Below are 12,255 nucleotides of genomic sequence, written 5' to 3' on the forward strand. Positions count from 1 at the left end.
ACAAAGTTTCAAAGCTATCACATTGCCTTGTGAGCAAAGGACCTACCTCTGTTTTGTGTTTCTTTCTTTGTTTGTTTGTTTGCTTGCTTGCTTGTTTGGTTAATCGTTTGTTTGTTTCTTTCTTTATGTTTGTTTGTTTGTTTGTTTTGTTTTGTTTTTGTCTTTTTGTCCGCACTCAGATCTCTTGTGACAATGGAAATATGGTGTGTAAGCGTACCCGTATTACTGTCGCAAAAATTAGAAAGAAAAATTGATTTTGACGGAAGAGGGACACCAATGCAAGGAGTAGGACACTTTACATCACGCATCGAGGGTCAAATTCGCTGCCTGCTAGGAGGTCTGCACATATGTTGACCTGGGAGATCGGAAAAATCTCAACCCTTTCCAGGCGCGACCGGGATTCGAAAATGCCACCTTCCGCATGGGAGGCCGGCGTCTTATCCACCAGGCCATTGCACCCGTCTAATGAGTGTCCGATTTGTGTCCACTCTAGCAATAATTTAAATTTGATATGGAAAGTAACAGGTAGGGCCTTGTAAGAAGAAGTGTGAGTAAACACAGCCTCACTCTGTTCTCCGCCGTATCTGTCTCTTGCATCATTGGGATAAAGAATGCGAAACCAAGCGAATGCCTCTGTTTCTTGTTTCGTGTCGGCCTTTTCTTTCCTGGTGATTATTCAACAGCAACTGGTCGGAGGTCTGGCTGACAGGTCTGAAAAGCAAACACACACATAAGCGCGCGCAAACATGTGCGTACGCACGCACACACACACAAACACACACACAAACACACACGCACACATACACACTCAAGCTCGCACGCACACAAGCACGCATACTTAGTATTATACTAAACAGTACAGTGCAATACAATGCAATACAGTAGTACTTTATTTTCTCAACGGAACATTCATGGTGGCAAGACTATTATATTGTAATACAGCATTATTATGACGTACATTTTAAATCTTCACCTCTGATCAATTCGCAAGCCGATAGTGTTCCTTTAAGGAACGAGCTAGATACGCACTGTGACGACCGAACCTCCCCCCCCCCCCCCCCAACCCACGGGTTGACCTCTTTTCTGTGCATATCCGTGTTTAAAATCTAGAGACATGTTCTGCAGGTAGGTTTTTTGTATCGGTGCAGAAGCATAAGGTCGTCGCAACCTTGAATAGATATTAGTTTACGATACTTTTGAATACATAAACAAAGCCCCACTGTGTTTGCGTGCATGATAAATTACGTATGCAAGACTACTTTTCCCCAAGACCTACGCTTTCTGATGTCACCTTACCTTGTCTAGAAGCAGCAGGAGTAGGAAAAGCAGGAACTCACATCTAGGAGCTGATGCATACGTTAAATACTATTCAGCATTGTAATCAACGGTCATGGCAAAACACAGCCAGATTTGAACGTTGTGGTTTTCAGTGTACGCGTGGGAGTGACTTGGACAGAAATGTTGACCGTTAAATTGTTAAGTGGTCAGGGGATGTCTCCTGCTCCGACACACCTTGGTATTTGAATGGAAAGTGTCCCGGATAAATGCTACAGGCAGCCACGCTAACTGTGACCGCTTACATTTTCCTTTTTGCGATTTGTTGAAAGCAAGACCCACCCGACGCCAGCGCTCAGAAGAGCGGAAAACCCTGACGTGTCACATGCATCTCCCTTGTAGTAAACTGAGGCCCCTAATTCTGAGGGCCCGGGGACAGGGCTGTGTTATGTGTTCGGTGGTCCTCCGGTTCTTGGCTCTGATGATAGTCGCCGCTGCTGTGCTGCAGTCCCCTGTCACCCAGGCGTCGTCTGCACGAAGGAGGTCACTTCAGAGTTTGCGTCTGGAGGATGTTAACTGCGGCTGCGGCAGAAATATGACTCAGGTGAGTGTGCTTGTCAGTGTTGGTCTGTCTGTATGTCCCACTGTCTACTCTGATTCTCTATTTTGTTAAAAATGATTGCTGCAATTTTCTTTCTTTTTTTAAAAATCTTTTTGCTGTTATATTTGTTTTGGCTTTTTTGTGTGGCTTTTTTTTTATTAAATTCTTTTTGGCTGCCAGTTTCTGTTAATTTGTTGCTGCCGTTTTGTTTACGTGGTCATATGTCTTCGTACGTGCGTGGTGCATTCCCCTGAAACTTGTATTCATGCTGCGTGTGTGCTTGCATGCGTGCGTGTATGTGTGTGCGTGCGTTCGTGCGTGCGTGTGTGTGTTCGTGAACGTGCGTGCGCGTGTGTTTGTAACTAAACATTTCAAAACTCTCTCTCTCTCTGTCTCTCTGTCTCTCTGTCTCTCTCTGTCTCTCTCTGTCTCTCTCTCTCTCTCTCTCTCTCTCTCTCTCTCTCTCTCTCTCTCTCAAACCAAGGAAGTTTAAAAATGTTAGTATAGAGTAGGGTGATCGTTAATGCAACAAACAACACTCTGTTGAAATGCACAGAAAATAAAATGCTAATTGACCTCTCAAGACGGACAGGCAATAACTTTATGCCACCATTTCAAAATCTGTGACGATTACTTGCAACACTTGAGTCAGATGATTAACTTCCCTTTAACATTAATGGTGTTGACACGATGTGCCTGTTTCTTGTAGCCAGCAGTTTGTTACACCATATTTCATGCCCAGCAACACAAACTATGGGTAGTATATACTTGCATATTTAAGGCCTAAAAAAAATAGGTGTGGTTACGGTAACCCGACCTACCCTATTTTTAGGGGCCGACCCTATAACTTTTTATTACATTTGTCAACAAAACAAAACAAAACAAAAACAAGAGGCGAAGCCTTCAAGGCTCACGTAAGAAATCGACAAACAGTAACACAAACTCAATCACTCCGTCACACATACACACACACACACACACACACACACACACACACACACACACACACACACACACACACACACACACACACACACACACACACACACAGTAAGCATAGGTGAAACTGTGCAAGAAAGCGAGACCCTGGATCTGCCAAGTAGTCTCGGCCCGCTCACAATAACAATGACCGAGACTTTCAGTAATTCCTTTGCGTGACGTCTAACCCTCTTACGTCATAATGTGACGTCTTCAAATAGTTTCTATCACACACGTCGAACACTTTTGACCGAGACTGACGTAATCCATAGACTCGGAAATGTTAAAGTTTCTATCACACACACACACACACACGCACGCACAGACAGACAAAGTTTATCATCGCATAGGCTACCAACAAGAGGCGAAGCCATCAAGGCTCACGTAAGAAATCGACAAACAGTAACACAAACTCAATCACTCCGACACACACACACACACACACACACACACACACACACACACACACACACACACACAGAAAGAGCATAGGTGAAACTGTGCAAGAAAGCGAGACACTAGATCTAGATCTGTCTGTCTGCATGTAGCCTACTTACAAGGACACGACTGCCAACTAGTCTCGGCGCGCTCAAAATAATAATGACCGAGACTGTCAGTACTTCCTTCGCGTGACGTCTAACCCTCTTACGTCATAATGTGACGTCAATGTAATGTGACGTCTTCAAATGTTAGAGTTTCTACCACAGACATACACACGCACAGACGCACGCACGCACGCACGCACGCACGCACAGACAGACAAAGTTACGATCGCATAGGCTACACTTACGTGAGCCAACGAGTGCAAAAAACGCAATGAAAGCGAAAGCGCTCGAGTCGCACACTTATTTCCCTGTCAAGTAGGTTTAATTTGTACACATTAGAAAAAAAAGTTTTAAAAAAAAGTGATTGCCTACCTTCCTACCCTTTTTTTGTGGCTATGTTACCTTAACCACACCTTTATTTTTTTTTTGCCTAAATTGTAAAGCGTCACCACTTGGATATGTATCATTGTTTGTGCTATTTTTCATCACAGTACTTCCCGTGTAAACGATTCGGCTCACCTTCTCAAGCCTTACGCTTTAAGGTAGTTCACTGGACCCGTTAAATATAATTTGGTTTCTCCCAAAAGTTGGTTATTTTTTAAGTTCAATCTGTCTGCTATGCATTCAGCATAAAAAAAAATATAGGGTAGTGGATTCGTTTCGGAGCTATGAGTCTCGGAAGACAGTGCCCGTTTTGAATTTTGGACCGAAAAATCGAAAAATGGGTATGTTTTGAAAACGGCCAATTACACAAACATCTGCATAGGAATAGTCATTTAAAAAATATCACCCAAAGCAGCAATGGGCAGGTAACGAAGTGCACTGGTAAACGAAAATGTTGCGCATACTCAAACTTTGTGACGTCACGTCTTTTGCCAGAGTTTATTTTAAATTTGTTCCTCATGTTGAGGTATTTTATTGCTGGTAGCCTGGAAATAAATTACGATTTGATGAGATGGGTTGTAAACGCAAGAGCGATCAAAACGGCATTAAAAAAAAACAAAAAAACGACAGGTTGGTAGTGTTTTTAGGGGGGGTTCACTCCCTTGATTAACCCCACCCTTTGCACTATTACTGTCCAGTGTGCCTCAGAAAAATATGTGTCACGATAATGTAAAGGGCTGTTGTCCGATCATTTGTCTCAGATATATGAGCCAACTAAATTATGTTTTTAAAAACCACTGTTACATATGACCTCTGTTGAAAGTCAAAGGTCACCGCAACTTTGAAAGGCCACAAGTCCGATTCAAATGTAATAAAAACGCCAATCAAAAGGTGGAGGTCACTTGTTTGATACAAGTGTAATAATAAAAATTAATAATCAAGGCTTGGTTTATAATTTTGCTTAATAGTGCGTACTGTTATTTGTTACGGTTTGAAGGCTGGGACTTTTTGAGGGTGGAATTAAAGCAATTTTTCGCCTTATGGGCCCCTTATGCCTCGAAGGACTTCAATTATTGTATTATCTGCTGCCAGCGTACAGTAAAAAGAGGGCTGCATACACAAGACACTTGTTCTTAATACTACTGGCTGTTATTCTAGTTCAAACACCGGTTTTAACATGTGGTATTCTGATGCAATCACGCTGTGAGCATCACGGGTTGGGAGACACTCTCTTACCTGCTACCGGAGCTTCAATGTTAGCTTTGGTGATTATTACGATGTCACTGGCAAAGAGAACGGCTTTGTACCGATTTCATTAGATGCCCACGTGTTTTTGACCTCGTGGTTGGTAGGCGTGTCGCAATGTTTTTATTTCTGGCGGTGTCGTCATTTTCTGACGTCATTTGTTCTGGGCCGCGTCACCACACTTCCGCTGCCTGAAAAATGTGACGTTTGTTCTATTTACGTCATTCGAATGTTCGACGTGTTCTTCTTCTTCTTCTTCTTCTTCTGCGTTCCCTGTTCGATGTGTTCGAATTCCCAGCCTGCCAGGAAAAAATGGCGACAAAACTCAGTGGCTTCCCTTTGTGTATGAAGAGTAATATCCCTGTCTCCATTTGACCTGCCTTAACTAGGAATAAGACCATCCCTCCATTTTGTCACAATATACAATAAATCAACAGGCTGTGTATTGTAGGATTTTAAATGTGAATTTATTTGTAACACGCACACACACACACACACAGACACACACACTCACACACACACACACACACACACACACACACACACACACTCACACACACACACACACACACACACACACACACACACACACACACACACACACCACGCACACCACGCACACCGTACACTCGCCTACCTTCTCTTGTAAACGACCATGTAAAGCACCACAAACATCTCCAGGCTTTTACAGTGCGTAACAGCATCCTCTGACTTCGACACACACCAGAAACTTACATCCTAACTGTAACCTGTGCAGAACAGGAATTGTTGCTGAATGTATTGTCAGCTACCAACTTCATTCAGCCACCGTGCACACAAAGCAGTCAGGCTGCTGACTGTCGGCACGTGTCGAACTCCTAGTCCTAGCGCAGGTAACATTCTGGATGCTCCTAGTCCTAGCGCAGGTAACATTCTGGATGCTCCTAGTCCTAGCGCAGGTAACATTCTGGATGCTCCTAGTCCTAGCGCAGGTAACATTCTGGATGCTCCTAGTCCTAGCGCAGGTAACATTCTGGATGCTCCTAGTCCTAGCGCAGGTAACATTCTGGATGCTCCTAGTCCTAGCGCAGGTAACATTCTGGATGATCCTAGTCCGAGCGCAGGTAACATTCTGGATGCTCCTAGTCCGAGCGCAGGTAACATTCTGGATGCTCCTAGTCCTAGCGCAGGTAACATTCTGGATGATCCTAGTCCTAGCGCAGGTAACATTCTGGATGATCCTAGTCCGAGCGCAGGTAACATTCTGGATGCTCCTAGTCCTAGCGCAGGTAACATTCTGGATGATCCTAGTCCTAGCGCAGGTAACATTCTGGATGATCCTAGTCCGAGCGCAGGTAACATTCTGGATGCTCCTAGTCCTAGCGCAGGTAACATTCTGGATGATCCTAGTCCTAGCGCAGGTAACATTCTGGATGCTCCTAGTCCTAGCGCAGGTAACATTCTGGATGATCCTAGTCCTAGCGCAGGTAACATTCTGGATGCTCCTAGTCCTAGCGCAGGTAACATTCTGGATGCTCCTAGTCCGAGCGCAGGTAACATTCTGGATGATCCTAGTCCTAGCGCAGGTAACATTCTGGATGATCCTAGTCCTAGCGCAGGTAACATTCTGGATGCTCCTAGTCCTAGCGCAGGTAACATTCTGGATGCTCCTAGTCCTAGCGCAGGTAACATTCTGGATGATCCTAGTCCTAGCGCAGGTAACATTCTGGATGCTCCTAGTCCTAGCGCAGGTAACATTCTGGATGATCCTAGTCCTAGCGCAGGTAACATTCTGGATGATCCTAGTCCTAGCGCAGGTAACATTCTGGATGATCCTAGTCCTAGCGCAGGTAACATTCTGGGTGATCCTAGTCCTAGCGCAGGTAACATTCTGGATGATCCTAGTCCTAGCGCAGGTAACATTCTGGATGATCCTAGTCCTAGCGCAGGTAACATTCTCGATGATCCTAGTCCTAGCGCAGGTAACATTCTGGATGATCCTAGTCCTAGCGCAGGTAACATTCTGGATGATCCTAGTCCTAGCGCAGGTAACATTCTGGATGATCCTAGTCCTAGCGCAGGTAACATTCTGGATGATCCTAGTCCTAGCGCAGGTAACATTCTGGATGATCCTAGTCCTAGCGCAGGTAACATTCTGGATGATCCTAGTCCTAGCGCAGGTAACATTCTGGATGCTCCTAGTCCTAGCGCAGGTAACATTCTGGATGCTCCTAGTCCTAGCGCAGGTAACATTCTGGATGCTCCTAGTCCTATTGCAGGTAACATTCTGGATGATCCTAGTCCTAGCGCAGGTAACATTCTCGATGATCCTAGTCCTAGCGCAGGTAACATTCTGGATGATCCTAGTCCTAGCGCAGGTAACATTCTGGATGATCCTAGTCCTAGCGCAGGTAACATTCTGGATGATCCTAGTCCTAGCGCAGGTAACATTCTGGATGATCCTAGTCCTAGCGCAGGTAACATTCTGGATGCTCCTAGTCCTAGCGCAGGTAACATTCTGGATGATCCTAGTCCTAGCGCAGGTAACATTCTGGATGATCCTAGTCCTAGCGCAGGTAACATTCTGGATGATCCTAGTCCTAGCGCATGGAAAAGCCTGGACGTATTTGTGAAGATTTACATGATGATTTACACAAGAAGAGACATATCTTTAACATCCATATTGGGAACAGCAGCAGAACGAAGAAGATGTTTCACAACATACTCCCATGCCACACGAGATTTCTCTTCTTTTTTTCTTTCTTTCTTTCCTTTCGTCTTTCATTCGATGTATTCATTGCGTTCAGAATATACTTCAAGACTCGTTCTCATCTCAGTGTTGTCTTTGTTAGTTTTTGTAACGGCGTTCCAGTCAGACCACTTTGTCCGTTTTTCTGTAACCGTTTTTCGGTAACCGTTTTTCGGTCAGTTGAAGATTTAAACGGTTAAATCTGGAGTGACAAGAAGATTGTTTTACTATACTTTTTCTATTCCAACGTTAACCAATGTCAGTTTTGAAAGAGCTTTTAAATGCAAAAAGGTATCGCTCCATTTTTCCGGGGATTCCTTTGGGCTGTGATTTAAATGACCATGGCAAATGCGTTGTGGTAATTCTATTAGTAGTCGGACAAGAAGAAGGCCTACTCTTGTCTGTAAACATGTTGTATTTTGCAGAGTTAAAAGTACAACATTAGTTTGTTTTTTGTGTGTTTACGCGGATCATCACATTGTGCCCAGACTCGAGTAATGACGGGATCAAAACAAAAATCGGATAATTTGTACAATTTTCTGCAAGTCTTCGTGGGTGTCTTGTCTCTTTAAATTAATACAATCTAATATAAAAGGATTTCAAGTTTGTTTTGCTTTTGCGGTTACACTGCCTCGTGTCGTGTGACATCCTCCTTTCCAGTCAGAAAAACGACACATAAAACATTAAAAAAATAAAAAGAGCTGAGCGTACGCGGTGCACGGTGACCTGAGGTGAAGCGTGGCTTTTCCACGCGATAATGTTGGGGGTGCTCTTTCACTGCTCCCAATGATGGACCATCAAGTTCTCGTTTCTCAGAACGGCAGGTGCAGGGAAGCCAGGCGTGACATCATTTTCTATCACTGACGTTCATTTCTTGATTGAAGTTTTGTCGCGTGTTTTTGCACGAATAATAAATATGGCTTTCTTTTTCAGGTGTATATATAGCAGCAGTTAAATTGAATAAAAAGTGGAAAATAACCGTCGAAATTCAATTTTCGAGTGAGCCGCTTTTTCCTTCCCCCCCCCCCACCCCCCACTCTTTGTGTGTGTGTGTGTGTGTGTGTGTGTGTGTGTGTGTGTGTGTGTGTGCGTGTGCGTGCTTGTGTGTATGTTTGTGTGTGTGTGTGCGTGCGTGCATGTGTATGTTTGTGTGTGTGTGTGTGTGTGTGTGGTAATTGTGTTTTTAAGGGGTTCTGTCGACTGCCAGGATTCGCATCGTGAGGCCGCCTCCCGATCAACTGCGAGAAAGACATCGAAAGGACTGCATTTGAACTAAGGCAGTTAGAAAACTAACAAGTCGCGTAAGGCGAAATTACTACATTTAGTCAAGCTGTGGAACTCACGGAATGAAACTGAACGCACTGAATTTTTTCACAATGACCGTACTCCGCCGCTCGTACAAAAGGCAGTGAAATTGACGAGCCTGTTCAGCGCGGTAGTGGTTGCGCTGTGCTGCATAGCACGCTTTTCTGTACCTCTCTTCGCTTTAACTTTCTGAGCGTGTTTTTAATCCAAACATATCATATCTATATGTTTTTTGAATCAGGAACCGACAAGGAATAAGATAAATTTGTTTTTAAATCGATTTCGGAAATTTAATTTTAATCATAATTTTTATATTTTTAATTTTCAGAGCTTGTTTTTAATCCAAATATAACATATCTATATGTTTTTGGAATCAAACAATAATGAAGAATAAGATGAACGTAATTTTGGATCGTTTTATAAAAAAATAATTTTAATTACAATTTTCGGATTTTTAATGACCAAAGTCATTAATTAATTTTTAAGCCTCCAAGCTGAAATGCAATACCAAAGTCCGGCCTTCGTCGAAGATTGCTTGGCAAAAATTTTAATCAATTTGATTGAAAAATGAGGGTGTGACAGTGCCGCCTCAACTTTTACAAAAAGCCGGATATGACGTCATCAAAGACATTTATTACATTTAGTCAAGTTATGACTAAATGTTTTAACATCGAGGGGGGAATCGAGACGAGGGTCGTGGTGTATGTGTGTGTGTATGTGTGTGTGTGTGTGTGTGTGTGTGTGCGTGTAGAGCGATTCAGACCAAACTACTGGACCGATCTTTATAAAATTTGACATGAGAGTTCCTGGGTATGATATCCCCATACTTTTTTTTCATTTTTTTGATAAATGTCTTTGATGACGTCATATCCGGCTTTTCGTGAAAGTTGAGGCGGCACTGTCACGCCCTCATTTTTCAACCAAATTGGTTGAAATTTTTGTCAAGTAATGTTCGACGAAGCCCGGACTTCGGTATTGCATTTCAGCTTGGTGGCTTAAAAATTACTTAATGACTTTGGTCATTAAAAAACTGAAAATTGTAAAAAAAATATTTTTTTTATAAAACGATCCAAATTTACATTCATCTTATTCTCCATCATTTGCTGATTCCAAAAACATATAAATATGTTATATTTGGATTAAGAATAAGCTCTGAAAATTAAATATATAAAAATTAATATGAAAATTAAAATTTCGAAATCAATTTAAAAACACTTTCATCTTATTCCTTGTCGGTTCCTGATTCCAAAAACATATAGATATGATATGTTTGGATTAAAAACACGCTCAGAAAGTTAAAACAAAGAGAAGTACAGAAAAGCGTGCTATCCTTCTCAGCGCAAGTACTACTCTGCTCTTCTTGTCAATTTCACTGCCTTTGCCGTGAGCGGTGGACTGACGATGCTACGAGTATACGGTCTTGCTGCGTTGCATTGCGTTCAGTTTCATTCTGTGAGTTCGACAGCTTGACTAAATGTTGTTATTTCGCCTTACGCGACTTGTTCCCTTTTCATCTATTCCCATTCTTCTTTTTTTTGTGATAGTGCAATGACGGAAATGTAAGCTAAAGACCGGTGTGATTCACTCATTAATGTAAAACTCACTTGTACGAATGACCCTGGCTAAGCTTGCAGTTATTTGGATAGCGTTTACTGTCCTTTCTCACCGTGTGTTGAAGCTATCGGGGTGATTGTTCCTGTCCTCACTATAACAGGCCTTATCGTCAGGAGGGATATCCACAACGGCTGGGCACAACATATTTACCTGTCGCCTATTGAGTCTACTGGGGTAGCTTTTCCGCATGCGTAGCCCCTTGCTGCAACTATTTGCAAGGTGTGTCGCAGATCAGTTGTAGCAAAAACACACTGTCGCAGTTTGTCACAATGTTTTCACGTGAAGGAGTGTGGCACAAAACGGACCCCTCTTTTCTCCTTTCCGAAACATTGGCTATGTGCCTGTGACACGAGCAGCAATGTACACACACCCGTCTTGTTCCTAGTTACCACTTTTTGCAGCTTCCAGATTGGAGGAAACTTGGCTTTGCAATCTCCGTTTGAGTGTCCTCAAAACGACGCATGTGTCAATCGCCTGGCTGATAAACCCAACAGTGTGAAGCACGCAAGAGCTCTTAAAACTGACGCTCAACATTGTGTCATGCAGCGCAAACTAATTCCCCCCTTATCGTCACAATATCACATTGCAGAAACTAAAGGGGGGAGTTTACGTCCTCTCAGAAACTATTTCTATTTGGGACAAGAGTTGGTGATACGCTAAGGAGCTGGTAAAAGTGAGAAAAGAGGGGAGGATGACGGGGTGGCAGGAGTAGTGATGATAAAAGTTTGTTAAGAGGGATAAATTCTTCTTCTAGATAGTGTGATTTAATATAATTGGGTTTGGCACCCGTTGTCTCCAAGAGCATTGGGAATAGGATGTTAAAAGTATACGTTTATTTTCCAAAAAAGTACTTTATAAAAAGTGATATAATTTCAGAGCCACTTTATAAAATCAAAGGTTAAAACAGGTGATTCAGATTTGTACAGGGAGAGCTTAAAAGCAGATAATTATATACAGCACATAAGCCTTTTTTCATTTCACTTGCAGTTTAAGAAAGCTATCTATGCCCAGTGACGCACCGAACACATTCGCTCACACAGATATGAGGTATATACACATGGTACTGGCCTCTAAATAATGTTGCGTATAAAATAGTTTGTCGTATATTGACGAGTAATTACATAAATCTAAAATAGTTTTGAGAATAAAATAGATTTTCACCTAAGGAACGAACAAGAGAGTAGTTGGGGTATGGTGTGGAGGGTCTATTAGGGTGTGCTGTGCACATTGCAGGAGACTATAAACCCCTATATAGCTATTCTGATGGACACGTGGGGGAATTCGGGGGCTGTGATTGGATGGTCTCTTCCGATCATCAAAGCATAATGCTACGGAAGTCGGCCATTTTTGCCAATATCCAAAAGCATATTGGCAATAACAAAGATGCATGGTTCCGGTTTACCCATCTGTACCACACGATGACAACAGCATACACTGACAACTTGAAATTCTTCTCGAGAATGTTTTTCAGCTGTACAAATGTCGATAGCATACCCTTTTCTGCTAACTTCCCGATGAAACAGGACTAAACCAATTATTTTCTGTCCCTAAACACCACAAAATGCCCAAAGTCGAAAGAT

At 42.7% G+C, this 12,255-nt stretch overlaps 1 protein-coding gene across 3 annotated transcripts in view; it reads left to right on the forward strand.

Annotated features, from left to right (window-relative positions):
* The first annotated feature begins 1,660 nt into the window (after nucleotides 1–1,660).
* The window catches only part of LOC138964058 (uncharacterized), a 66,395-nt gene continuing 55,800 nt past the window's right edge, over nucleotides 1,661–12,255 (forward strand). For all 3 annotated transcript variants that reach the window (XR_011454995.1, XM_070335945.1, XM_070335946.1), the window contains exon 1: nucleotides 1,661–1,879. Coding sequence is in view for 2 of the 3 variants with exons in the window: in XM_070335945.1 (XP_070192046.1) it covers nucleotides 1,661–1,879 (219 nt within the window). In the remaining variant the exon portion in view is untranslated. The remainder of the gene's footprint in view (nucleotides 1,880–12,255) is intronic.

Source organism: Littorina saxatilis, linkage group LG4 (genome assembly GCF_037325665.1).
Source record: "Littorina saxatilis isolate snail1 linkage group LG4, US_GU_Lsax_2.0, whole genome shotgun sequence".
NCBI classification, from domain to species: Eukaryota; Metazoa; Mollusca; class Gastropoda; order Littorinimorpha; family Littorinidae; genus Littorina; species Littorina saxatilis.